This window comes from Scatophagus argus, chromosome 20 (genome assembly GCF_020382885.2).
Source record: "Scatophagus argus isolate fScaArg1 chromosome 20, fScaArg1.pri, whole genome shotgun sequence".
Lineage (NCBI taxonomy): Eukaryota > Metazoa > Chordata > Actinopteri > Scatophagidae > Scatophagus > Scatophagus argus.
This window is the reverse complement of record NC_058512.1, coordinates 15,011,293-15,036,899: the sequence shown is the minus strand read 5'-3', so window position 1 is coordinate 15,036,899 and position 25,607 is coordinate 15,011,293. Positions and strand designations below refer to the sequence as shown.

The 25,607-nt window shown below is 39.1% G+C and overlaps 3 protein-coding genes across 12 annotated transcripts in view; 1 reads left to right on the top strand and 2 right to left on the bottom strand.

Moving 5' to 3' along the window:
* si:ch211-127i16.2 (probable flavin-containing monoamine oxidase A) overlaps positions 1 to 533 on the bottom strand; it is a 29,617-nt gene extending 29,084 nt beyond the window's left edge. The window contains exons 1-2 of the mRNA XM_046375811.1: positions 283 to 533; positions 77 to 164 (exon numbers count right to left, since the gene is read on the bottom strand). Of these exons, the coding sequence (XP_046231767.1) occupies positions 77 to 164; positions 283 to 400 (206 nt within the window). The 5' untranslated portion in view covers positions 401 to 533. The remainder of the gene's footprint in view (positions 1 to 76; positions 165 to 282) is intronic.
* A 2,152-nt stretch (positions 534 to 2,685) lies between these two features.
* On the top strand, positions 2,686 to 15,941 carry LOC124051529 (coxsackievirus and adenovirus receptor homolog). Of its 2 annotated transcripts, XM_046374979.1 has the most exons (8): positions 2,686 to 2,890; positions 3,039 to 3,139; positions 4,231 to 4,406; positions 4,764 to 4,968; positions 8,493 to 8,645; positions 9,655 to 9,777; positions 10,840 to 10,981; positions 15,478 to 15,940. In XM_046374979.1, exons 2-8 carry the CDS (start codon positions 3,046 to 3,048, stop codon positions 15,662 to 15,664), a joined length of 1,080 nt encoding a protein of 359 aa, XP_046230935.1. In that variant the 5' UTR covers positions 2,686 to 2,890; positions 3,039 to 3,045; the 3' UTR covers positions 15,665 to 15,940. The 2 variants fall into 2 exon arrangements, with proteins under 2 accessions (XP_046230935.1, XP_046230934.1); XM_046374978.1 differs by having other exon boundaries at positions 2,686 to 3,139; positions 15,478 to 15,941.
* A 183-nt stretch (positions 15,942 to 16,124) lies between these two features.
* vav2 (vav 2 guanine nucleotide exchange factor) overlaps positions 16,125 to 25,607 on the bottom strand; it is a 181,531-nt gene continuing 172,048 nt past the window's right edge. For 4 of the 9 annotated variants that reach the window (XM_046374968.1, XM_046374971.1, XM_046374969.1 and 1 more), the window contains 8 exons: positions 24,936 to 25,007; positions 24,241 to 24,302; positions 23,807 to 23,923; positions 23,121 to 23,208; positions 22,864 to 22,987; positions 20,735 to 20,824; positions 20,154 to 20,308; positions 16,125 to 18,438 (listed from right to left, as the gene is read on the bottom strand). In XM_046374968.1, coding sequence (XP_046230924.1) covers positions 18,391 to 18,438; positions 20,154 to 20,308; positions 20,735 to 20,824; positions 22,864 to 22,987; positions 23,121 to 23,208; positions 23,807 to 23,923; positions 24,241 to 24,302; positions 24,936 to 25,007 — 756 coding nt within the window. In that variant the 3' untranslated portion in view covers positions 16,125 to 18,390. The remainder of the gene's footprint in view (positions 18,439 to 20,153; positions 20,309 to 20,734; positions 20,825 to 22,863; positions 22,988 to 23,120; positions 23,209 to 23,806; positions 23,924 to 24,240; positions 24,303 to 24,935; positions 25,008 to 25,607) is intronic. The other 5 variants (XM_046374970.1, XM_046374975.1, XM_046374974.1 and 2 more) reach the window with 2 other exon arrangements.

Here is a 25,607-nt window from a genome sequence, read left to right as displayed (position 1 = left end):
TAAAATGTCACTTTAACGTGAACAGTCTTGGCTTCCTCTTTTTTCCTCTTTATTTATAGTTTTTGATCAACATTACCTTCCAACCCACTGCCCTCCAAAGTCCCAGTGATCAAAACCTTTGGCTGCCGGTACTTCAGTGGACAATGTGCGACCTCCCACCCGATCTGCATAGAAGACCAGATATGACATAGTCAGGGAAATGCCTCTTTTTAACATCCAGTATAAAACAATTTACCGCTTCAGGTTAACAATTGCTTTCAATCATGATACACTAGTACAAACCTTTTCCTTCCACTATCAGTATTTTCAAGTCGGCATTCCTTTTTCTGAGCAAATGAGCTGCACTCAGTCCAGATAGTCCAGCACCAACAATAATAACATCCCAAATTTCTGCAGTCATAGTCAGGCTCAAGTGTTTTTTTGTTTGTTTGTTTTGTGTTTTTTCTGCCGGCTTAGCGTGTGCTGTTAACCAGTGGAGTCAGATACTGAAATCCTGCTTGTATTCTCTTTTCTTTTCCCTATCAATTAGGTTATCTTACTGGGCTGCTTTCATAATAGTGCACTTTGGAACTGTGAACAACTGAGCTTGTGACCTACTTGGCAGAGAAGCGGCTGTATAAATTCCAGCAAACAAGCCAGCAGTAATGTTTTGATTTGAGAACATTGGAGAGACTGTCGGACATAAAGTCTTACTGTATTACCTGTTTACCTGTGGATGTACATATTACTGGTGTGGCCGCGTGTGTGGGTTTTTTTTTTTGGGGGGGGGGAGGGGTTATGAGCTATTTTAACAGTTACAAAAAAGAATGCCAACAAGGAAAACATATGTTTGCTCACTAGGACTAATGTATTAATGAATTAATCCAAGCAGTGAAACTCCCTGCTGTATTGCTTGTTTCCTTAAGTCTTTGTTTATTTTTCTCCGATGAAGCCGTTTTCTGGCTGAAGAAACATTAATCCCAGAGAAGCCAAACTTGGCATTTGTGCGTATGTAGTGGCCAACTTCTTAAACAAGGCCAAAAACTCATGTTGCGCAATAGTTATTCACATTTTTATTCTTATTGTAATGGGAACTGGGATGATAATTGTGTGCTATTATGTATTTTTGTCTTCTTTTTTCCTTATTAGAATTTGCAGCTTGTGAGCTTGCAAACTCAGTATCAAGTAATTAACAGTAACATTTTCAACAGTGAGGGGGATTGTGTTCCAATGACCTGTTCTGTTTTTTATTTGGTTGGTAAAAGATACCCTGAACAATCAACTGCTTATTTTCATATGCAGCAGACATGGAGTAATATTAGCTTGCATTTTCAATCGTGCTTCTGATTATTGCAGATTAAATACTGACTCATTATTTATTGAAAATAACATAGTGGCATGAATTGTGTTTTGTTACCTACCACGTGGAATGATAGTAAAGTTGAATCTAATCTAACTTTGCTTTCCTGATGTTTGGCAGGTAGATACAGCACAAGAGGAAGTCTTGAACATTGTTCAAATTGTTCTTTTTCTTCATATTTTAGTCAGGTAATTAGGAAAAAGTGAGAAATGCCATTTTCATGTTTTTAAAACACTTAAATGTAATTTCCTTCTGCAAAAGCTACCCTATTCATAGACAAATGTTGCTGTCGATAAAAATGTCTTTAAAGCAGTTGCCCAGATGAACAGGATTGCTCAGATTTTGAAAAGAGTGGGTGATTGGAGTCAAGTAGAATTTTGGCTGATTTTTGGATTGATCTGACTCTGTCTGTGACTCTACTTTAACAGCTGGCTGCTATAAATAAAAGAGTTTTTGAAAACAAATCCCAAAAGCTTGCAAAAAAAAAGTGTTCAATTTGCATAAAATTAAAAAAGTGTTTGATATAACTTGAGATAAAGCTTTTTATCCTTTATGATTAATCCATTTTCTGCATGTTTCTACTGAAGGACACCCCACCCCGTTTCTTATTTATAAAAGCTGTTTCCCTGTAGACTGAAATAAGCTTTGTAGTCTTTTTCAGACATATTGGTAATGTATACAAACCTTTCTGGCTTGTGCTTTTGGCTGAACCGGTTTCCTGTCACTTGAGACCTCATGTTCTCCCTTTGTCTTCCGTATCATTTGAAACTGCAAACATCTGATAAATGAGATGTGTTAAAGTGGTGTGTGGTGCATTGTGCATGCAACATCTAAAATGTACTGTACAGTTGATGTGTGCTTTGTTGTGCAGGTGGAGGTGATGCATTTAATTTCAAGTTTGATGTTTTTGTTTTTATTATCCTTTTTTGTTTGCCTTTATCCAAATGTTAAGTTAATGACTGACCCACCCATGATTATGATAGGAACGTGTAATTGGTCCTACAAACAAGCAAGTACATATTATTATAGACAAAGCAGCATTGTGTTGCAGATGTTTTAGTTTCAGTAAAGTGCAGTTCTCATGAACTCCTGAACCCTACCCCACCCACCATCCAACCCCCACCCCAATCAGAAAACCCATCAAACTGCATGGTGGTTCGTCCAGTTTCACTTGTTTTCCAGTGGATTGCTTTGTGTTATTATTAAGCTGCTGGGGCACTGATTTTCTGAAGAACATTTCAATTGGTTAAATGTAATTTGATTAAAATCTTATTTTACACCATTTTGTTTCCTTTGGTTGTGATTACATAATTCTAAATCACTTGGATAAGTCGTAGGGTGTTATAACTAACACTAACAGCTGAATGGCAATGCCAAGGAAAGCTCCTGGTGAACAGGTAAAACGGGTGGAGCAACCACACAATTCAAAGTCTTTATGGTGATGAGGAGGAAGTAAAGGAGGGGCTCCCTGTACAGCAAGCGCACCAGGCAGCACACTGCTACTCGATCCATTACATCCCACTGGCAGACATTTGGACATAGTATCTGCAGGTAATATCGATACACACTTGTCGTTCTACATCTATTACCTTAATCATTCCTCCTAGTTTTTTATTTAAGAGCACAGTTCTTGTGCTGTCAGGTGTTATACATGTGCTCACTGTGACCGAGACCAAATGCTCTTAAAAATTTTAAACAGGATCACTATGTTCAGACAAAGCTGCAGTCGTACTTTTGTCCTCCAGTGCCCGCCCTGGTTATCTGTCGTCTTGTTATGCACTGCAAGTCTCCTGAGCACAGGTAAGAAAACAGGCACACTAGCACATACTGACACAGGTACAGTGACTTGTGTTATCTGCTACGCTGTATTTATATGAGATGGTAAACATCTGTTATAAAAACGATAAGTAAGACCTTCATGTCAGTTCTCTGATGAACACTACTGAGCTGTAACCCTCAGAGGTTTCAGCTTCCCAGTGTGTTACCGGGGCGCTCCTTGTTTGTCCAATCAGACTGTAGGATTATGCTCCCAGACAACTGCTTGACTCCCCAGTGCTCTAGGGAATTGAGCTCGTATGCTTATTTTTTTTCCCTTCATGGTGGTGCTCTGAAGAATAGACATATCTACAATATGTAAAGCATACAGTGAATTAAACACACGAATAATCTTCGATTTTACAATATAATACTTAAAACTTAAACTAAACTGGACTTGAATCCCTGAAACGCAAAATAAAGGAGCACATTTCTCCTGAGCTCCATTTTCTTAAAAATACAGTATTAGTCTGCTCACATTGTCTTTTCAGGATAGCCTTTATTATGTATTTATATTTAGAAAAATTAAGAGAACTGTTCACTGAAAATGATTTTTTTGTCCTTTGCCTCTACATTTTTAATGACTCTTTATAGTCCAAACATAGTCAGGCAAATTGTACTTCTTGAAGATGTTTGCAAACTACCAAATCTATTTTCTTTTGTTGAGCTTTAACATATTGTGAACAACTTGTACAAGAACCAGTGAGAAGCTGTACAGAATTCATTTTGGCAAGAGTTACATACATACCACAGCTACACTTTTTCTCTGGAGTGTTGCTTTTTGAGCGACTGTATAAAATTAGTCTCAAGAAGTAATTTTGTGTGGCATTTGGCTGCAACTCTTATGTTTGTGTTTCTGTTGCCTTTTTACTCAGATCTCCTTTGAGAAAACAATCTTAATGAATATTATGCATCCATAAAAATGTGTGCATGGAAACTGTAAACTGTGGCTCAGTGCCTGTGCAAAGGGGCTTTGTTGAATGAGAATTCATAATATTTATCCCTGAGCATTACAATAAGGGATTAAGAAACAGCTAATGTGGGATTAATTTCAAGACTTGTCTTAATTTCTAAAGAACTGAAATGCACGCAAGGGATGCAGGTGATGTCCACAGGACTGCAGACTATCCAGAAGGCCGAGGGAGAGAATGTGACTTTGGGCTGCAGGTACACAACGAGCCCCTTAGATACCGGAGAACTTGACATTGAATGGTCTGTGATCAGTCCAGACACCACACAGAAAGATCAGATGGTAAGAAGCTGGATGACAATGGTGCAAATTATTTTAAAAATGCATATGTAGGATCTGATATGTAGTTATTATAAATATGTCATGTGTCATAATGGCAGGAGGAACACCTTTGATACATACAATCTTTTACAATTTCACCTTTTCATTATTATTTCTCATCCTCGAGTCTAAATCAGAATTCAGTTCAAAAGACTGTAGTATGGATGAACTCCTGCCACCCTTTTAACTTCACAGGAATTATTGATGGAAAAATATAGTGCCCACATTAACATACTAAATTGATTAGCATCAATTAAAAATGTGATTCAGAGGAATTTGTTCTTTCTTGACTCTGTTGTGTGTTTGGTTTTCCATCAGCTCGTGTCCTATACCGGCGGTACTAAATACGTCCACAGTAACCACCCTTTTGCAAAAGGGCTCAGCTTTGCTGCTCGTGACCCCTCAGTGGGCGACGCTTCGCTCTCTATTCCTCTACTGTCCTTAGCTCAAAGTGCTACCTACCAGTGCAAAGTGAAGAAATCACCTGGAGTGGACACACGCAAGGTGACACTGGTAGTAATGGGTAAGACCGGGCATTGGGTTGCACCCTGGGGTTAACACATGTCATTTGGCTACATTATTTATATGCATCACCTTTGACAACCACGGTACTGTTTGGTTTAAGGGGAAAGCAGCTGCGTTTATTCTCTTTTAATTGTTCGATGTTTCCTGATGCGTTACACAGGGCCACAAAGATGATTTTAGGTACTTTTATTTTTTAAGACTAATGCTTCATTACTACATCGATTCGTACTCTGTACCAGTGAGTGGAAGAGATGGAAAGAGTAGTCTAGTAGACTTTGTTACTCTAGTCAAAGCACTACTGCTTTAATTGATTTTTTCTTAAGTGTGTTGTAAAGGTAAAATAACTGCTATTAAAATGTACTCAGACAAGAGTAATAAGTAGGTTACTTAAAATATAGTATGAATGAATACTGCCATGCATTTTTAAAAGGGGTAGGGGGGTTCCAGTGATGATGATGTTATATGATGGAGCTATTAAATTAAAGAACACTTGTACCTACAAAATAAAGTGCATTAGCATGTCGACATGTGGGATCACAGAGTGCTTATCCCCAAACCAACAATAAATTCCTTTTTCTATTAAGAGCCACTTTGCAGCCTGCGCCTAACAGCTGATTATCAATTATAAATATACAACTGCCTCAGTGTAGCCTTACTAAAATTGAGCAGAAAAGAGGACAAAACTCAGACAGTTAACAAAAAGTTGTCAACAATAATAATAATAAAAAAAAATCTATGAACATAATCTGTGGTGCAAAGCAATATTAAGCTTCATAAATGAAATAATCTGCCACTTTAAAAACGGATAAAAGAATCACTGAGGCAGACTACGCAGAGATGAATAGACAATATAAACTCTACAGCCGCCCACAAACAAACACATCTAAGCAGAAACACAGCCGGCACACATCACACTGCACAGACCACACACACACACACACACACAGTGTCATGCAGCTACAGAGTGGCTGTTGATGTTCTCCTCTGGAGACTGAGCTACATCTGTCAGTGAGTTTGTTATTGTACTCACCTGTCTGAACATCCAGTCTTGTGCACCAAAAAGTCTTCTAGACTATTCTCTAGCTTAAACTTGTCTGCTCTTTCAGTTCATTCGCACTATTCATGATATAACCTCTCTCAGCCTCTCTTGTCCCACTGTGCTCCCCCAAGTTTTTGAAAACTTTGGAGCTAAATGAGCACTCAGCAGGGACAACCAAACCAGCAGCTTCTCTGCTGTTAGAGCGGGTGATGTGATCTCTTTTGTTTCGTTTTCGGAAATCTATTATGAATTTATATGACTTTTTTCTTTTTACTAACTGTAACTGTTTTGACTTAAAAGTGCAATACTTAAGATTAAAAATGTATTTAAAGTGGAAACAGACGACTTCTCAACTTTCTCCCCCGCATTTCTGAGTGGTTTTCATTGGTGCCACTGTCAAAAGAGTAAAACCACATCATTAACACTAGCAGCCCGAAATAAAAGCCTACTGTTTCTGACTGGCCCTGTATTAGCATGCGAATGCATTAGCAACATGGTTACCCCTAGCAGCTTAGGTACTATCCAAAATAATAAGAATCACAGTACAAAAATATGCCCTCTCAGTCATCACTTATAACTCACTTCAAGTGTGTTGTGTCTGTATCTGCAGAGCTCCTGCCCTCTGTCTGTAGTTCCTTTATTCCCTGACTATTTTGCTTTGTTCAAAAGATTTCCAAGCATTAACAGTTGATTACTGAGCAACATTCCCAGGTCGTCTACTACGGATCTAAGCAATCATTTATCTTTCTCCCTCTGTGCACCTTTGAAGTCGTGGTGGTAAGTGACAACTCACTGACAGGGGAACAACAGCAGAGTTCTCTCCACTGACTGAATGCAAGTGTGAGGTTCACTCTTGTTTTCATTCTGGGTGTCCATCACTATCCGTCTTTGCCTGTTGTCAAAGGGACTCTTTTTCCACAATCATGTAGGGATAGGCATCAACAGGTACAGAGGACGGCAATGGCAGACAAATTCATTTACTTGGGATTTTGTACCTGGGGGCAGACAGAATTGCATAGTGAAAGCAGCGCTTACAGGGAGCTGATGTAAACACTGATGGTGTCATTATTGCAGTTTAGTTTTGTGGCCATCAGTGAAACTAAGATATTAAGATATGAAACTAAAAGGCTTCTAGGAGTCAGGTTTTATTTTATTAAAGAGACTATTTTTATTCAATGAAAAATTGTTTATTGTTAAATTTGGGTCTCTACAGATCTTTTCTGATCTGGTACTTTCAGGGGTTTGCTTCACCTGCTGATGGAGCAAAGAGAGATAGTAGCTCTGTTGATAGAGCTGCGGTCACAGTTTTGACCACCAAGATTGAAGGAATTCAGTGAGGGAAGATGCTTTGGCAAGGTCTATGTTGAACTGATCAATACAGATTGAGTAGTTGATGTGAGACTGAAAAAAGGCGACAGTAATTTGAAATGACACATAAAGCCATTTGTCGGTGTAGTCATTTGCCAGGAGGGTAAAGTAATTTAGTTGATTCTGGTCCAGCTCATCGTGTTTGCTCTGTGTGTAAGCAGAAAGAAGTGGGGTTCAGGAGGAGGAGGTCACCTTCTTGGCAGGTTTATTTATTATGATTTTAAGAATGAATAATGTATGTGTCATTGCCAAGAAAACAATAGCTCAAGTTTTTTTGGTTTGTTTTTTAAAAACTTCTTGCAGGAGGAGGAGGCCTTGTAGAATGTTGGAATACAAGGTTGGTCGGAATATGTTAGTTTAATTTATATAACACTAAGCATCCAACCTGCCAACCTTTAAAGTTCATATATATGGGCCAGCTTGAAATGTGAACAATGACTATAATTACAGAACCTAAATCTGAGGTGAAATGAAAGGAAGGAAATGGAAAACATCATTGCGTCACAGTAATTTTGCATTTCCCATTAAAACTGATCTAGAAAAGCATTGTTTTTCTGTAGGAGGAAATATGGGCATGCAGGATTACTTATGTGTATGATAATATTATTAATAACATAATGCGTAAATATATTATTAGAAAATCCTTCCTTTAATTATGTAAATGTCGAAGAACACATTTAAATGTGTGAAAAGCTGTGGCTGAAATGGACGTTCAGGTCTTTTCTCCATGAGTATCACTGCAGCATAATCAGTTTCACCTTATTTGTTGCCAATTTCTATCCTCCTTCTCTTTCTCAAAACAATACAAGACTCCACTCTCACCCCGTCACATTTATACTTACATTCCGTATTGATTATGATGTTCAAATATAGCACACATTCAAAACATGTTTGTTTCCGTAACTCATACACATTCAATAGGATTTTTAAGCTATAAAATGCATCACATTGTTAATAAAATCCATTTATATGGAGTAAATCTGTGTCGTTAAAGCCTGAATGAAAATGGCTCCTCTCATTTCTTCTTAAAGCGATAAAGATGTATTGCTTTTAAATACATAAATAAAGGAGTGGAAATGGCAGTGTGATATTATCCATTTGTTTTGTAATTTCAGCGAAGCCATCTGTGCCTAAATGCTGGGTGGAAGGAAAGGAGCTGGTCAGTGAGGCTGTTTCTCTGCACTGCAAGTCTGCAAAAGGCTCCACTCCTTTAACTTACACGTGGAGGAGAGAATATGCAGACCGCATCCCTGCTGCAGCCACACAGAGTAAGCGTGACCTCTGCTGACGTCATGATGCTACTACACATCAAAGGCTGTGTGTGTGTGTGTGTGTGTGTGTGTGTGTGTGTGTGTGTGTGTGTTGGGCTGAGGTCAGGTGATAATTTAATATATAATTCTGTGCGAGAAATTATTATTTTGGCTGCTTTTTTATTAAAAGAATCCAGAATGTTTTTTTTTTTTTCCCACAGTTTTAAAATTGTAAAACATTCAAGTGAAAACTTGAAAAAAAGGAAGAATTAATGAGGTTAAACAGTTTGCTTAATTTTAGGGACTCTTTTAGGTACATAATCAGCAGATCATTTGCAATTTCTCTCCATTTTCCTCTGACTACGATTGTAACACAAACATTCCCTGAAATGTTCTCAACGTTGTTGACTGTAAAGCACACTGATCAGTGTCAAGCTGGCGACACAGCAAATCGTGGCTGAATGCAGAACAGTGCTTAATGAGTGAGAGTCTGTGTGAGCAGGTCTTTGCCTTTTTAAAAATCCTCACGTTTTAAGTGATACTTTGCAAAAAACCGTGTCAAATCATGAGCCTCAGGTACACTATACAGACAAAAGTAATCAGACACGTCTCTACAGGGCTGTTTTTCAGGGGTTGAGCTCGGCCCCTTACTTCTAATGAAGGGAAATCTTAATGCTTCAGCATACCAAGACATTTTGGACAATGCTATGCTTCCAGCTTTCTGGCAACAGGTTGGGGAAGACCCTTCTCTATTCCAGTAAGACTGAGCCCCAGTGCTCAAAGCAAAGTCCCTAAACACATGATTGGATGAGTTTGGTGTGGGAGAACTTGACTGGCCCACACAGAGCCCTGACCTTAACCACATCGAAGACATTTGGGATGAACTTTTGTCTTTATAGTGTATGTGTCACTACTTGTAGGGAAACCTTCTAGAATTCCTATCTTCATTTTAGACTCTATGTACAGCACATGTACAGTACATGTGATCATCACGTTTTCTGGTGTGTGTGTGTGTGTGTTCTCTCAGACAGTGTGACTGGGGAGCTGAAAATCAGCAACCACTCAAAGAGCTTTGCAGGAATCTACCTTTGTGAGGTGAACAATGCTGTCGGAGCTGAACGCTGCAGGATCACCCTAAGAGCCAACAAACGTAAGGGAATGCATCCCCACTACAGAATGTGCCTGTCCACATTCATCACGCCTGACGCTCACACGCAATCATGAAAGACCTAGATTTCATCCTCTTAAGTCTTCTCTCTTTGTAGTTGTGCCACAATCTCCCCGTTGCTCCACTTCTCACTCACAGGGTTTTAACCACAGCGTTCAAAAACATCAGTGTGCTATCCTGATTAACTTGTCTAATGATGACAGGAGGTCACACAAAATTCCCACTGAAGACAAAAATCTTTTGAGCCATCTGCTCTTCATCACTGACTTCCTGCTGTTGAGTCACAAAGTCAAATGAGTAACACTGAAATGATCCCATTGCCTTTTATGTCAATAGTCCCTTGTTAGCTTTATAAAGTGCAAATGAATCTAGACGAAAGCAGCAACCGACAATAAGTACTCATTAAAAGCATCTCTGAACAGCTCTGAACAAGACAAACGCTAAAGAAATACCAGAGTCATTTCACATCAAATGAATCTGGTGACTCTAAGTGCACCAGCAGGGAGATTCGGCATGGAACTAATCACCTCTGGCTTTGGACTCCAACTGTCCCTCTCCATTTTGTGGATCCATAAAATGAGTTTGTCTTCGTGTGCCTTGTGATCTGTGGAGCCGACCCCCCATATTACATTTTGTTGAGTGTATAACTTCCAGCCTTACTGCTCATATTTTTAGCGACCAAGAAATAGTCCGGTCTGAAGTCTTATCATCACTGTGAGGTTCAGCACATCATTCGAAAAACCACACTTTATACTTTGTACAGTTTAAACTAACACAATGTAAGACATTTAGCAGCAAGTCTAAGAGGAGAGCCAGGCTAAGTATTGCCCATGATTCATGTTTTTTGTGCTAAATTAAGCAAACTGGTTGCTGGCAATAACTTCATATTTAGCTTACAGATGACTTTAAAGGGAGGAACAAAAAAAAAAGTCCACAACCACTACACTAGGGAATGAGAATAATAATGGACTCTTCACACTTTGTTCTTTTCTGTCACAAAGCTGCCAAGTGAATAATTCATTGTTATTCATACGAATTTCACAGCCCCAAACAGAGCTGCGGTGATAGTCGGCACCATTGTGGGTTCCCTGCTCCTCATCTTCATCCTGCTGGTCTTCATTGCCATCCTATACTGGAAGCTGAGCAACAGACATCGCTATGAGAAGGAGTTTTCCAATGAGATCAGGTACTGTACAGCACGGCAGCTCCAGCAGAGACAGCAGTGCATAGTTAAAGGTGTTGGCAGCTTGACGGCTAGATAGCTGAGCTGCTGCACGAAGGGAACAAATCCACACATAGTCTGGCGCATTTCTCCTAGCACTCATTTATCACCAAAAGGAAACTTCTGCCCCTGTTAGTGCCGAAAAGTATTGCCAGCCTGCAAGTTTACATTAAAGGGTATGAATGTTTGGATAAAACATTATTTTGAGCGCTTCTATATCTTTTTAAGTCTGCATAAATTAGTAATAATAGGAGGTTTTTGGCTTCATAACACAAAGAATTATAAAAAGTGAGAGAGAAAAGACATCAGAAACTGAACTTTAAAAGACAGAGGCAATTATAAAGGTGACAACTATAAAATAAACAACATACACTGAAATCATTCAGATAAAAATAGAAACAAAACTGCATGCCGCTCGAATTAAAATGGGGAAAGAAACATGAATATGGTGCAACAAAAATACAGTCTGCTCTAGACAAGACCTGATCTCATACGAAGCCTCACACTTGGCACAACAATTTGATCAACAATCCTTTTTGACTCCACAGTTTCATGCATGTTTTAAGTGCAGAAACATTGATGTGTCATATTATAAATAACATCACTTCTGCTGCATGTAAACTTAATCTGAAACCCTGACTAGGATTCATTAAAAGTTGTCAATTCTTCCGTCTTGTTGATCTTCTCTGTCTTGCTTTTCAGTTGGAAACATGAGAAGATTTAGTATCAACACGCACTCGTAGTAGTTCTTGTCTTGGACCTGCAGCACTGATATCCGGTTTATTAAATCTTGGAAAAATACTAGAAAGTGATGTTTCAGAATTGGCAACACAATCCGCCTACCAGCATATCTAAAGTTCAAGAGTCATTGTGTTATCTCATTTGTTTAATCCGCACCGAAAAAATGAAGTAAACAACTGTTTCATGTGGCTTATGTGCCAGACTGTTTCTGGCTCTGAGCAACCAGCAGGCAATGAACTCAAGCTCCAGAAGTGTCTGATGCATATACCTCAGTAAAAGAGAAAATTATTGTTTTATGCTTTGTTTCAAAATGAATAAATGATTAGAGAGCTTTAAAGCTGTTGGCTAGTGGGTGCATTTTGTTACCACTGCACAGGCCTAGTTTCTAGTTTTTGTGTTAAGCTAAGATAAGCAGCTGCTATTTGATGAAAAAAAGAAAAAAAGAAAAAAAAAAGGTGATGTCAGTCTTGTCAAATGATTTTTCTCCAGAAAGCCTAAGAAAGCCTAGGCCTAAGTGTATTTCCAAAAATGATGGTGAGGTTCATTGATCTTGTTGCACCTTTACTGTGGTCATTGATCGCCCATCTTGCACATTTTGAAACTATTTCAACAAGGTTCTGCCATACCACCAAGCACATATATGGCAAGAGAAAAATTCTGATTTTCCATTTGAGACAGAAAGCACAGTTGGCCCTCTCACCTGTAAATATATGTATGTAAATATATGCAGGCTTTTCACAAAAAGAAAACATCTGAGGAGTACATATCAGTGTCAGGCAAGACCAACTCCAAATGTATATACCTCTCAACACAAAATTTTTCATGCGTAAATGCACTCCAGTTTCAATGCACCTTTTGTCTCAGGAAAGGTTAGTTCAGGTCATTTTTCTATGAAAAAAGAAAACAAAACACAGCTTACATCAAAGCCAGCAAGACTACAGAAAGTGCTTTATATAAGGGGGAAAAAGTATAGGGACAACTGGATTTCTGGAAGTGACATCTACTTTGGGTGACAAAACTCCAGCACAATCCATGTGCAAGTATTTAATTTTCACATTTCTGTGCGCTGATCTTATTCTAGCTGAGATCTGGAACAAACTGAAACTGTGTAGCTAGTTTTAAAGGGCAGCGTGGGAAACTGTCTCAAACAGAAGGTCCCCTCTCAGGCTCTTTTTGGGCTTATGATGATGTAAATAAGTGAGCGGGATGCAGAATGCAGAGCTTCTCCAGGGCTGATGTCCTGCAGTCGACCTCCAATCCTGACATTTCTGATAGGATTTCTCCTTTAGCAAATAAATAGTGTCTCTCCTCCAAAAAAAAGGTTCAGATGGAGTTGAAAATAGCCCACATGCTTTCAAAGTTGATGGTTGAAATGGGAGCAGTGTCAGTGTGGGAGGACATTGCTGTGTACAGGAGACTGAGAAGCACTTCAAGCCACTATGCTGTCATGGGCTTCTCCATATCTGTGGCATACAGGAGTTCAACTCACTTCACTTCACATGAAATGTGGCATCTTACTGACAGCTAATACAAGAGAGATGGCAAAGCAATAATCTTTTGAGCCCATGATAACAATGGTTCCTCTCATTTCTGTCAGTTACAGAAGTGTTCAGGGTAAAAAGTAAACTCTGCAGCTTGTGTGTGTGCGTGTGTGTGGGAGGATGGGGGGGGGGGTTCAGGCATGAGTCATGCAGAGTATCTAATCAGTTCAAATACTGTATCCTCTGCATCTAAAAAACTACATTAATACAGTGAGAGAAGAAGAGAATCCAGCTGTGAAATAGCAGAGGTGTAAGTGCAAATTTGTACGTAAAACTACACTGCAAGGCAGGCGGATGGACAAACTCATAAATCAAAACATTATTGACAGCTTTCATGTTAGTACAAAGGACAGTCTACACGGGTGATGTTTATTGAAGCGTCTCTGAAGCATTCCATCTGTCGCACATATCCTTAACACCAAACAGATACACTTCAGTTTATACAAATGTCACAATCCACACCAGCTCTGACCACCAGCTGGGCTGCTTATTGGACACATGGTTTTGAGTACAGTGACACTATTACAGAGGTTGTTGCCACGGTCAGGGACAGTGGCAGCCAGCTGTAAACATTAACACATTACACTTTACACAATTAAAATGGCAAAGCTGAACTAACATCTGAGCAGTTGTACATCTAGCAACATTTAGCATTTATTGGAATAAGGTCTCTGTTCATCCAAAGAATTAATCCAATATGTGCTCTGATTTTGGGTTTCATTATAACTTCTGTAGGGGGAATCGCTGGCTCTTACTACCAGTTCACAAGGGGATCACTTACTTTATCTCCTGTTTGATGTGGGGCATGCAGCACACAGCGGGTTTATCAGTCGTCTTTTCATTAAACATTTCTTGAAAAATTAATGAAAACAGTGAAAGCGAACCACTGACCGTAAAATAAAGATGAAGATGTTGGCTTCATTTTTGTACAGTTGGAGGAAACACAGACGTATCATCCATCTTTATGTCAATAGACAACAAACAAACTGCCTGTCAGGATGTAAATGAATAAATATCAAAATGAAATAAAATTATGTATGAAGCCATGCCTTTTAAAAAGACTTGCATTTTCTTTGCATAATTGTTTTCTGAACAATCTTATATAAACAGATACATAAAATAACCGGCAGATCAAAACAACTGTGGTAATAGCCTACAAATTAAATGGTAAATCTAATTTTGTGTATTTGGCTTGGACAAATTCTTGTTCACAGCAGTTTTTTTATGGCAACACACACACACACACACACACACACACACACACACCAGAATCACAGTTAAGACTTAATGCACATTATTTCCCACTTAACTTTAACAAAAGCAAATTTATTCCCTTTACCAGCAGAAACCTGAGTCTTTGGCGTCCACGGGAGCAGAAAATGCCAAAGTCGATCAGTTGTGCGGGTGTTTTCTTTGACAGAAGAGCGGATCCTAGCTGGTACTGCAAAGTTACATAAACGCAAAATGCAAAGTAGCTTCTAAGCTTGAACGTTGGCAGCGGTGTCGACGAGGGAAGATTGTATTATGCGCTTCTTGACGGTGTTTGCTGGTTGAAAACCAGCAGAGTGAATTTTTTTCCTTCAGTAGCTGAGAAGATGTGAAAGCAGGGTCTCGGTGAGGGTAGGCACTCCTGGGATGAGCCTCCAAATAGGCAACAGCAAAGATTTATGCTCTTCTCCTACAAGGCAGTGTTATTTTGCTTAATACATACTGTACATTCACTGTGTTAAATTTGGATACAAGCACACAGAAGGCAACCTGTTTCTGTTGCAGTTATCAGAAACAGCAGCTTCATGAATGTACACCTTTTTGTTTTTTGCAGGTTTTGGCTTCTCTTTTTTATTCCGGCAAATGGAATGACTTTTTCTTTTCATCTTGATGCTATCACTGTTCTGTGTCAGACTAAACAATGTTTTGTTTGTTTTATTGTCAATCTCAACCTTAGTACATGACAGTCAATGCAGCTCTACCACAAAGCTTTCATAAATAAGTTCCACAGCTCTGATTTTATATTGTGAAAGCTTGGTCCATTTAACAGAGATTCAAAATAGCTCTTAAAACCTTTTTCATGAAATAAATCAAGCACCAATTCTCTGAATTAAAATACTCTAAGTGAATTGAAATAATTTCTTTTACCTTGCTGCTTTTCTTCTTCTGTTCTGCTCCAATATCGGACAGGGAGGACGCCCCACCTCCTGAGAGCCGGCCGGTCAGTCGCCATACGAGTCAGAGCACCAGTCAGCACCCACAGGTTACTTACTGTCAGGTGGGTGGGACTGAAGAGAACTCTTTCACTGAAGGATTCACACAGGCTCCCTCCAGCACACCGGTCAAATATGATAGCAAGTATGGATACGCAGTCTGACCATCAACATAGCAGAGCTGAACTGAGATCGTAAAGTTTGAGCAGAAGATTCAACACAGTTTGGATATTGAAACTGACAATTTGGACTTGGAGTCTTGCACAGGGTCTCATGAGCTGAATCGAAAGCTGTGATTATTGTTCATGTTAATTACTTTCAGTTGATCTTAGTCACATAAGAAGTTTTCTTCTTTCATATGTAGCATCTTTCATTCACCACGCAGGTGAATGTCAGTGCCTGTAAACAAATGGAAAATGCAAAAGTAACGATAATAAAAAAAATTCAAATTACAAAAACAAAGACAAAGGCCTTATTCTTGCTGTTTGTATTTTCACTTTGAATAACAATTAAATTATCTATTTTCTGGAATTTTTAAATGGAAGATTGGGTTTTATCATTTGCAGCTGAACACTGAAAACTCAATAAAATGCAACTATAAATCCAAACTGATTTAGTCTCAGATTTAAATCAAAGGAGAAATATTTATTTCATGATAGACCTCATTTGGAAATACTCAACCATTCAAAAAAATGTACACATTTAAGTACTTCTCTTTTCCAGGATGTATTGACAGGAGCTGAAATATCAATAGCCACATGCAATGGGTTTTTGTCCACTACATAACAGCGACTAGATCCTCCCCTCTTTTTAGATAATGTGGAGGCCTCCTGTGAGTCTCCCTCACACAGCAGTAGGACTTTTCTGGGGTGGTCAGCCATTGCAATAACACACACCGTAGACAGTCAAAGTTTAGAAACTAAACAAATCGGCATCTTCTGCTCCATAAGTCTTTGTGAACCGGCCAGAGCTGAGGTGCTCAGTGTTTGCGCTTCACTTCTCGGTGAGGTTTGTGGATGCTTTGAGAGTTACTTAAAACTGATTTGTATCGACCCATTTATTGACCCGTTTTAGTCTACTGTGAAAAATTCACACGTATGAAAAGACAAGTCGGCATAAGCTCCGAGCAATATATCAATACTGAAATGTGTAGGTGGCAGAATGTTAAAAGTAAGGCCATATACACCGAGTTATTAAATATATATCTTTATCAAATTAAATGCATAGAAAATCTGAACTAACCTTTTATAGAAAGCTGTGCTGAAAGGGTCAATAAACTTCTCAATATCTGTATAACTAGAATTAGAAAGTTGTCTGGCATACATCTCCTGAGTGCTGTCAGTGGAAAACCAATGAAATGTCTGACAGACAGATTGTGATCAAAATGTCTGCAAATCTGTTTTATTAATACAGTATTTCTAGCATTAGGAAATTACAGGAAACACTGAGCACTGCACCCCTAGACAATCACAAAATGATTAAGGGCTCCTTCTGTGGATTCAGGTTAATCAGCATACGGTTTTCCTTCAGATTCAAAATACGATTCTGACACGATTTCATTTTCACCAGTCTGCACAGCATCAACATGGATTCCACACATGAAAAATGGTTAATATTTTTTTTTTTTTTTTGGGGGGGGGTAATCCGTCACCTGATGATCTGTAAAAATAAGGCTAGGTACAAAAATCATAATAATTGATCAAACTCCATGCAGACAGTAAAACATTTGGCTTCAAATAAAAATAAAAAAAGTTGCTCCAGTTCTTATGACTTAAAAAATAATTCTGTGCAAAAATGAAACAATGAACGCAGAGATTTAAATGTGTGAAGTGGTAGTCAGGTGGAATGTCTTGATGTTTCCCTTTTGAATCCAGCTGATTGCACCCATGGACTTGTGGCACCAAGACTGACGTGAACTGTGTACGTGATTGTTGTTGGCTATAAAAACCCTCCAACTGTCTCTGTGAGTCCATCCAGTCACCAGTTAGGAAAAGTTAAATGCTTCACCATCTTGGTTTCAGGGTCTCAGAAGGTGAGCCGGCCCCTGCGCGTTGTATAAGGGCCTCTCCCCTCCTTTAGCAAAATCCTCTGGATCTGGACAAACGTCTTTTTTTGGGGATGGCAATGTTCTTTACTGGCTGATGTAGAGGTTCAGTAAGAGACCATTCTTCAAAGGCACCGTACTGTACATTGGTCTGTGTGTGTGTTTGTGTGGGCTGCACATGGGCACATGCATACATGGAGAAGGAAAAACAGTCAACAGAGTCGATTCCCTCCACTGGCTTCAGCCCACAAGGCATCACCATGACAACTAAGGCAAAATCTCTCAACATGAAAACGGAGCATATTTTTTTTCATCTTATTTTAGGTTTTCTCGTCTGATTCCTTGCTTTTACTAAAATCAACTTCCCCACAATAATCATTAGTAATGATAATAATCTCTATTCAATAAATTATCTATACTGTACAATTATTTCACCTCGATAGACCTGCAACAAAGGGGAGCCTTTTTCAAAGTAAAGCTATCCACAGTCAGTTTCTGCTGTGTCCTCAGTTCAATAAAGCCTCTGCAGAGCACACAGAGACTGACAGACAGCAAGCCAGTTTTTTTGTCGTCTTTCCTGTACAGAAATTAAACAGGACATCTTCCAAAAAAAAAAAGAAATCCGACAACAAATCCAAACAAAAGCAAAGCTGATGCATAATTGAAGATAGAGAAATGGGGTAGAAACACTCGCTGAAAAATGAGTATCCAGCAAAAACAACAACAAAAAAAGGTTCTTTTTTCTTTGCGTTATTTTCCTGGAGAGAATGAAATTTTCTCTGAGAACAGTAGATAGAAGATGGTTCCTGATTTAAAAGGGAGCCAGGCCAGCAAGCTTTCATACCTTTACTGCACTCCTTCTTCATCCACGTAGGTTGAAGGAAACCATCCAATCTGAAACATAAAGCAGTCATTAATGTATCAGATTTATGAACTCCTTTATAGTAGCAAATGTAAACAAATGTTGTTAAATCTAAACTGAAGTCATTCTATGAATGCATTAGATCAAGGTAGGGACTCTGCCCTCATTGTCCAGAAGATGTGCATTTTTTTCAGAAAACTGCACAGCTAAGATATAACAACCTCGTCCCTGAAAATACTTGAGAGCTACTTGAGATACAACTTCGGCTGTTGCCATGCAACAGTTTCTCCTCCTTGTTGGGTAAGTGAGTAACGATGCACCAACACAAAGTACTGAAAGGGCCTATGTATTTATAGACCAGGCAAAATTATATTTATGCAGATTGTCTAATCTCAATTTCACCAATTCATTCGGATTGTGGCTCCAAACATGCAAACAATGTTTCTTGCTCTGATGAAGACCACAATGCTGTAATGATAGCATGTTGGGATATGTGGTCAGAGTAAACTGGTGAAATTGACATGACATGACACTCTTTTTGAAGGTTTGTGTGTTTGAGCGCTATTTTTTTTACTATTGTTGTTGCTGTTCAGCATTGGAACTATATGACCTTGGTTTAGCACCACAACCAAAGCACTGGGCAAGGTGCATAATTTCAAAGAACTAAATGCATAACAATCTTATCTTGTCACTGGTAAGGTAATGCACTCTCAATCACATAAATGTGAAAAATAACACACTCACTAAAGTGTGCATGTTGTTTATAGCTGTTTACAGTACCAGCTTGGCTAAGCACTGAAGTACATAAATTAAATCTTAGAGACTAACACTGCAGTGTCACCACAAAATAACACTGAAACTTTCATTTATATCTAGTGAGGTTTGGATCCGGATACATAGATGGATGATCTGGATAATGACTTTTGATCAGGGATTATTACACCTATTATAATTTTTTTTCTTTCCTGGAAAACAGTAAAAAGACAATAGTATCATGGCTGGGTTATGAAAGGTTCATCCACAAAAGGCTCAGTTGTTTATAAGCAAGAATGAGATGAGGTTCACCACTGCGTGAAACACATTTGTATAAAGAATATTACAACATGGGCTCCAGAACACTTTGTAAAGGTTTAACACAGCGTCCGAATTTTTAGTATTTTTGGTCTAGGTTGTAGAAAAATAATATCATTATCAATTTAATAATGAAGGGTAGTACATGAGAAAAAAAAATTATTAGGCATTCTACCTCAAAAGTACAGAATTTCACAATTAAACCACTGATATTCAAAAACACTTCTAAACCAGGTGGTTAAAAGAGACAAATAAAACCCTGGCTGCTGGGAAATGTGCCAGTTTAATAGGCTTGTAGTAATATTGAATGTGATGTCAGCTTTTTATTCTAGAGATGTTCCCCATTGGGTTGTAAATTTGATGGTGTTAATGTGTTGCTGTAGAGCCAGAGTGAGTGTATCCACTTAACTATTGTACTGTTGCACAGCTAAACTGGGTTGTATTCTGATGTGCAGTCTGGTGCTGAGGTACTGTAGCTGTCACATGTTGATGTTATTATGGCTTTTACTTCATTAAGGACCTTTGGAGAAACATGTTTTTAAATGACTGTGTCATTTTTGTTACTGGGATGTCTTATCAAATGCCAGATGAAGGCATGTGGGCTTTCCAATCAGTCCAGTATCAGCCTGATCATCTCAAACACCCACAAATGAACACATTTTCATGATAAACTCACTCGTCCGTTGGCCTCGCCTTTCCACCAGCCCTGGTCTCCACCGATCTTGCTGTAGATTTTGACAATGTCTCCTTCTCGCAATGACAGCTCTCTCATGTCTCGTGCTGCAAAGTTGTACCTGGCCACTGCTGTACTGACCACCCGAGGAGTAAACACTGTGAAAATAGGAAGAATTTAACAGCGTACACGGACAGCTTTGTACATTGGATTAAAATAACCAAAGTTATTCATCATTGAGAGGGGAAAGGTCATACTGGACATAGTGGTAATAATTAGCTAGTGAAGAATTATCAGAGGGAACATGGTCAGTTCAGTGTTCAGAGAGACGCAGTGCAGACACACAATGACAAATGAGCATGATGGGAAAGGACAAGTCATTTCATCATGGTAGAAGAAATTGGTTTCCTTTTCTTGATTTAATGAGGGAGTGTCATCCGGGGAAGAACTAAAATGTTCTTGTTAATGAAAAGAGCACCACAGCAAAGAAGTAACAAGGTCAAGAGCACAGACGCTTGTTATGAAATTACTTGCAACGAGGCGCAGGGCAACAACAAGAGCAAGAGATGGAAAAAAAAGAGTACCTGACCAAAAGGGAGCTGAGCTCTGAGAAGACGAGAAGTTGAGTCCCTGTGGACTGAGGAAGGAAAAGTTGTAGGAGGCGCAGGTGGCTGCTGGGAGGAGAAGAGTAAGAGAAGGAGGAGTAAATAAAGCTGGAGCGTGCATGCAGAGCTGGAGCCAGAGAAGCAGAGCTAAAAAAAGCAGCAGAGTTTGAAGTTGTTTTTTTTCTTTTTTAACCTCAAAGACAGGATTCTGTTTTCATGATCGTTAATCTTGACAATTATGTTGTCATGATTTGGCTGCTCTAAGGGTGTGATCACTGCGGGAATTGTCAGTTCATGCCCTGATGTAAATGTTCGGTAGTAGTTAATTTAGTGACAATCAGACTGTATTGAATGCAAACATGAATAAAAAGTGACATCAATCGTCAACTCTTCACATCATATTTCATGTGCACAGCTCTGTACTGCTTCCCAGACAATGTCCATCTGGACATTAGCAAACTGTCTTTCCCTTTCACAGCAATGCAGAAAGCATTATAAAAAGAAAGAGAGAAGCAGATGTAATTGCTCATGGCTTTTACCAGCTCTTGAACAACCCCCCTGATATGAACACGGATGCTTTCTAATCATAACAGATCCTTCCTAATCCTATCACTGATTTCATGCACACCTGCAGACCATATGACATGCCTGCAACCACGGAAGAAGAAACAAAACAAACAAAAAGAAAAACAAAGTGTGGTTAAAAACACAGAAAGAACAAGAGCATATAATCATCAGCAAAGACTTATTTGTCTGCATTCATTTCCAAATCCAGCAAGAACAGGAGGGAAACAATCTTGCTGTAGTGGCCAGTTCCTCCTGCAGATTCAACAAAGGCAGGCCAATGTAGTACAGGAGCCAGAGCAGGTCCAGAGCCAGTATTGATATAGTCTAATGGACAGAGAGGGCTGCCAATTCAGTCCACGGAACTCCGAGTCAGCTGACAAACTCTTCCTCTGTGTCTTTCTCTCTTTATCTATTTTGCAAGGCTAGTCTCCTTTTCTAACCCTGTTCCCCTCTGGACATCCTCCATTTGTCTTAGTGTGAATCAGGAGAGTCACTGGCTTGGGGAAGAGTGAAGACAAAGAGAGTGGGCGGCAGTCTGTCTCATTTATTTTAGCCTTCCTTGCTATATCCACAGCCAAGATGGCAAGGGATTAACTGTATAAGTTGGACCTTCATATTATAATGTCTCTACAGTCAAATTAGTATTCAGTCACAATAATTCATAGGAGCAAGCAGATATATACTGTAAGTTGACCTACAAAGAGCCAGTGACACATCCACCCAATTTCCAATTAGTCAGTTTGGCTTCTGATGACAGTAAGGTAACTGAGTAAGGCCATACATCTTTCTACTTAGCCATGTCTTCCACCTCTTCCTGGGGTAATCACAGGTGTTGCCAGGCCACACTGGATATGTAATTCCTGTGGCATGCTTTGGATTTACCCAGTTGTCTCTTCCCAGTTGGATGTGCCTTGAGTACTATCCACAAAGATGTGTCCATCCAAATCAGATGTCTGATCCTGACTCATTTTGACGCAAAACAGAAGCAATTTCAGCTCAAAGTTCCTAACCCAGATGTGTGAGCTCCTCACTCTGTCTTCAGGGTAAACCTCAACAAAACTGCAAAGTAAACTGAGTATATCCATTCTATCTGATTCTTTTTAAAGTTCATGACCATAGGTAAGTGTTGTAAAACACACTGATCTGTTTCACTACAATGGAACAAAATGGGGCTGCCACGTTTGGGCCCAACACTCAGGGCGAAACCTGAGGGTTGGGTTCCATTTGGGCCAAAACACTCTACACAAAACTAGCTGAACACAGACCATTTCTGTAGAGACTTTTTGTAGACTCTTTTCTACCCCAACCAGACAGACCAGTGTTACAGTCAGTTCATCATCACTGTATGTCCACATATTAGCATCTAGTATTCTGATACTGTCCTTATTTAGTCTATAAATCTGTAGGTCATCAAGCAACATATGCATGTTGCAGCATTGCTGTAGGGTCATTGTTTTGGCATGGCTATTTGATACCACATTTAACGTCATGACAATATTTGCTAACTTGTGAGCATAAAGAAGATCATTTGGAAGGTTTACCTGGTGAGCGGGTACTGGCACGAGTTAGCGATCGTTCTCTAGACTTGTAGGGGTAACGCAATGTAGTATCTAATAACTTGAAGCTTTCTTTCAGTGAATGGGACTGATAGTACTCCACCAGCTCCTGTTATAGTAAACAGCACAGATGGATTATTTTAAAAAAATGTGACCATCTGATGTGTTGGGCTTTTTTCTTTTCCCAACTGACATCATGATAATGTGGGTATTTTTTGTTAGAAGTTAAATATACGACTTACCAAAAGACTCTCAAACTTCTTGGCCTCAGTGATGTGAATCCAGCTGTCTTTTTCAATGACTTTGATGTGTTTTACTTCATCATTAAATCTGTGAAAATAAACACCACAGAGAGATCACCCACAAGGACAGAAATTGTTTACATCTGTATTTGATTAAATTCTTCTTAATAATTTATGTAAAAAAGATTTTATATGTTACAGTTACTTATCATCATGCTTTTAATCTCATGTGCCTTTTGGGTGATGTGTTTAGCTGCTGTCAGTATGGAGTATTTTGCTGTTTAACCAAAGGTCTAATAAACCAAAATAAATTAGAACTTTCACAAGTCAAAGCCAATGATGGAACTTGTTTAATTATTAGTCTAAAGGACGGTCCCTATATTCCTTTTGCACCCGTCTTAAAGATGTAAAGACAAGTGCGCAAATGCAATTCTCCCAGTAAATCACTGTATGACAGCTCCAGCTCAGGATGAAGCTCCAGCTCGGGATGCATTCGCACAGAGGAAATGCTCGCAAAAAACAGGATTAAAAAAAAAAAAGCAATTACAGACTGGTAATTAGCCGGAGCAAAAAGATGCAAGGAAAAAGCTGACTGGGGCATCCCGTGAGAATTTTTATTTCCCCTGAGATGTGGATAAAAACCTTCCATTGAGATTTTGCTCTCCTGTAAGATGTGAAACACTCACTTGATGCTGATGGCAAACCTCTCTGCCTCAGCTGTCCTCTCTCTGATAAGGTAGGTCCCACTGCTGTGGGATTTCAAAAGGTTGTCTGCCTGCTGGCGCTCCATGTTTCCTGCAAACCTACAGAGGAACGAAGAATTAATGTTGTGACCTCCAAATACAAAGTTATATGAGCAATGACATTGTAAAGGCTTTACAAATCATTCAACATCAAACAACAATGTAGTAATTAATCTTTTGGTAGCAGTCATGCTTGGGAGTTAGCTATAAATTTAAATAGTCCACAAAGTTAACAGTATAAAGCATTAACAATGATGTGTGCAGTAATTAAAGGATAGTGACCTTAGGGTAATGTTAGTATATTGTGTACAGGGGCCTTAAGAGTATGAGGATGAAATAATCCTAAATCCACAACCTTCAGAAATTAAGGATCTTACCAAGGATATCCATAGTAGTCTGCTTCCCTAGAGGACTGCCGGCTGGATAACGACTGGAAGGGCTGTCACAAATAACAGATAATGCACATTAAACAACTTATTATCCGATCAAAACCATGGTGCAGAGGTAAATCATTTATATGTGCATCCAACACAAGTACTTAAGTGTACTGCAACAGGGAGTGCTCGAGTGTGTGAATTCACACATACTGTGTGCATCTCAGCCGAGTCATGAAAGGCTCCTCAAATGGCTGAATTTCAAGAATGCTATGAATGCTATGTTGTCGAATGTCTGTTTAGATGTGCTTTCTCCACAAAGGAGGAGTCCTTCACACAGAGATTTTTTAAGGATACCTCACCTCTTTGCATCCTAGGTGTGCTGAAATTACCCACAATCATAAGTACGTGTTTCTTCTTGTCTTTTTACTCCTTTTATTACTAAACTGTAACGTGGCGGAGTGTTAGCGCCACCAACTGTCATCTGCGTGCACAATGCTTTGCTGATCTTTTTAAAAACGGTTAACAAGAGCAAAGGGAAGATACTGCAGATGACGTACTATGCATTAAAGAGAAGACCTTTTCAATCTGTTCCAAAACATCTGTCTTAGTTTTAACCTTCCTTGAATTTGAGATTCACAAACTGCTGTGATTCTCTTCAAATCTATACCTACTGTGCATGTATATGGGTGACGTACCTTTGGGTCCAAATAAGGTTTGACACATGAACTGGGGAAGAAGCCACTCTTTTGTGTTTGTATCAGCTTCCCCTGTAAAATGAAAGCAACGTAAGATTATGTGTATTGCACATCAAATATTGTAGCAAGTAAGTGCTTCACATAAGGCAAACAGATGCATGAGAAGCTTTCAAACAAAATGAAAAGGAAAATGAATTTGATTAAATAGCATCAACGTAGTTAGAGTTCAGTAATCAATTGCACGCAGAATACATATGACAAAATTCAATGGGCAAAATTCAAAGGGGTATATAGGAGAATTCACTTTGCATAGAGGGAAAAATAACAAAGACAAAAAAATAAGTTTTGGCACCCAGCAGTACATGACATGACTCTGAGATAAATGGACTGAAAAGAACACACACTACAACACTATTCAGCAGGAATAGCTTAGTCTTTCAGAAAGAAAAACTTCTGGAAATGAAAGAAATTACACATCGACGCTAGGAGTTGCACCTACAGTTCACCCATCACTGTCAGACATTCACTGCCTGCTAACTGAAGCAATTCATTCTTAAACATGACTCGCGCATTGACATTGCATGGAGGGATTCAGCTGTCATGCCATAGAGGGGTAAAGTAATAGATGAGTTTAAATTAATGGCTTCAGAAAGTTGCCCTGAGTTACTTTGG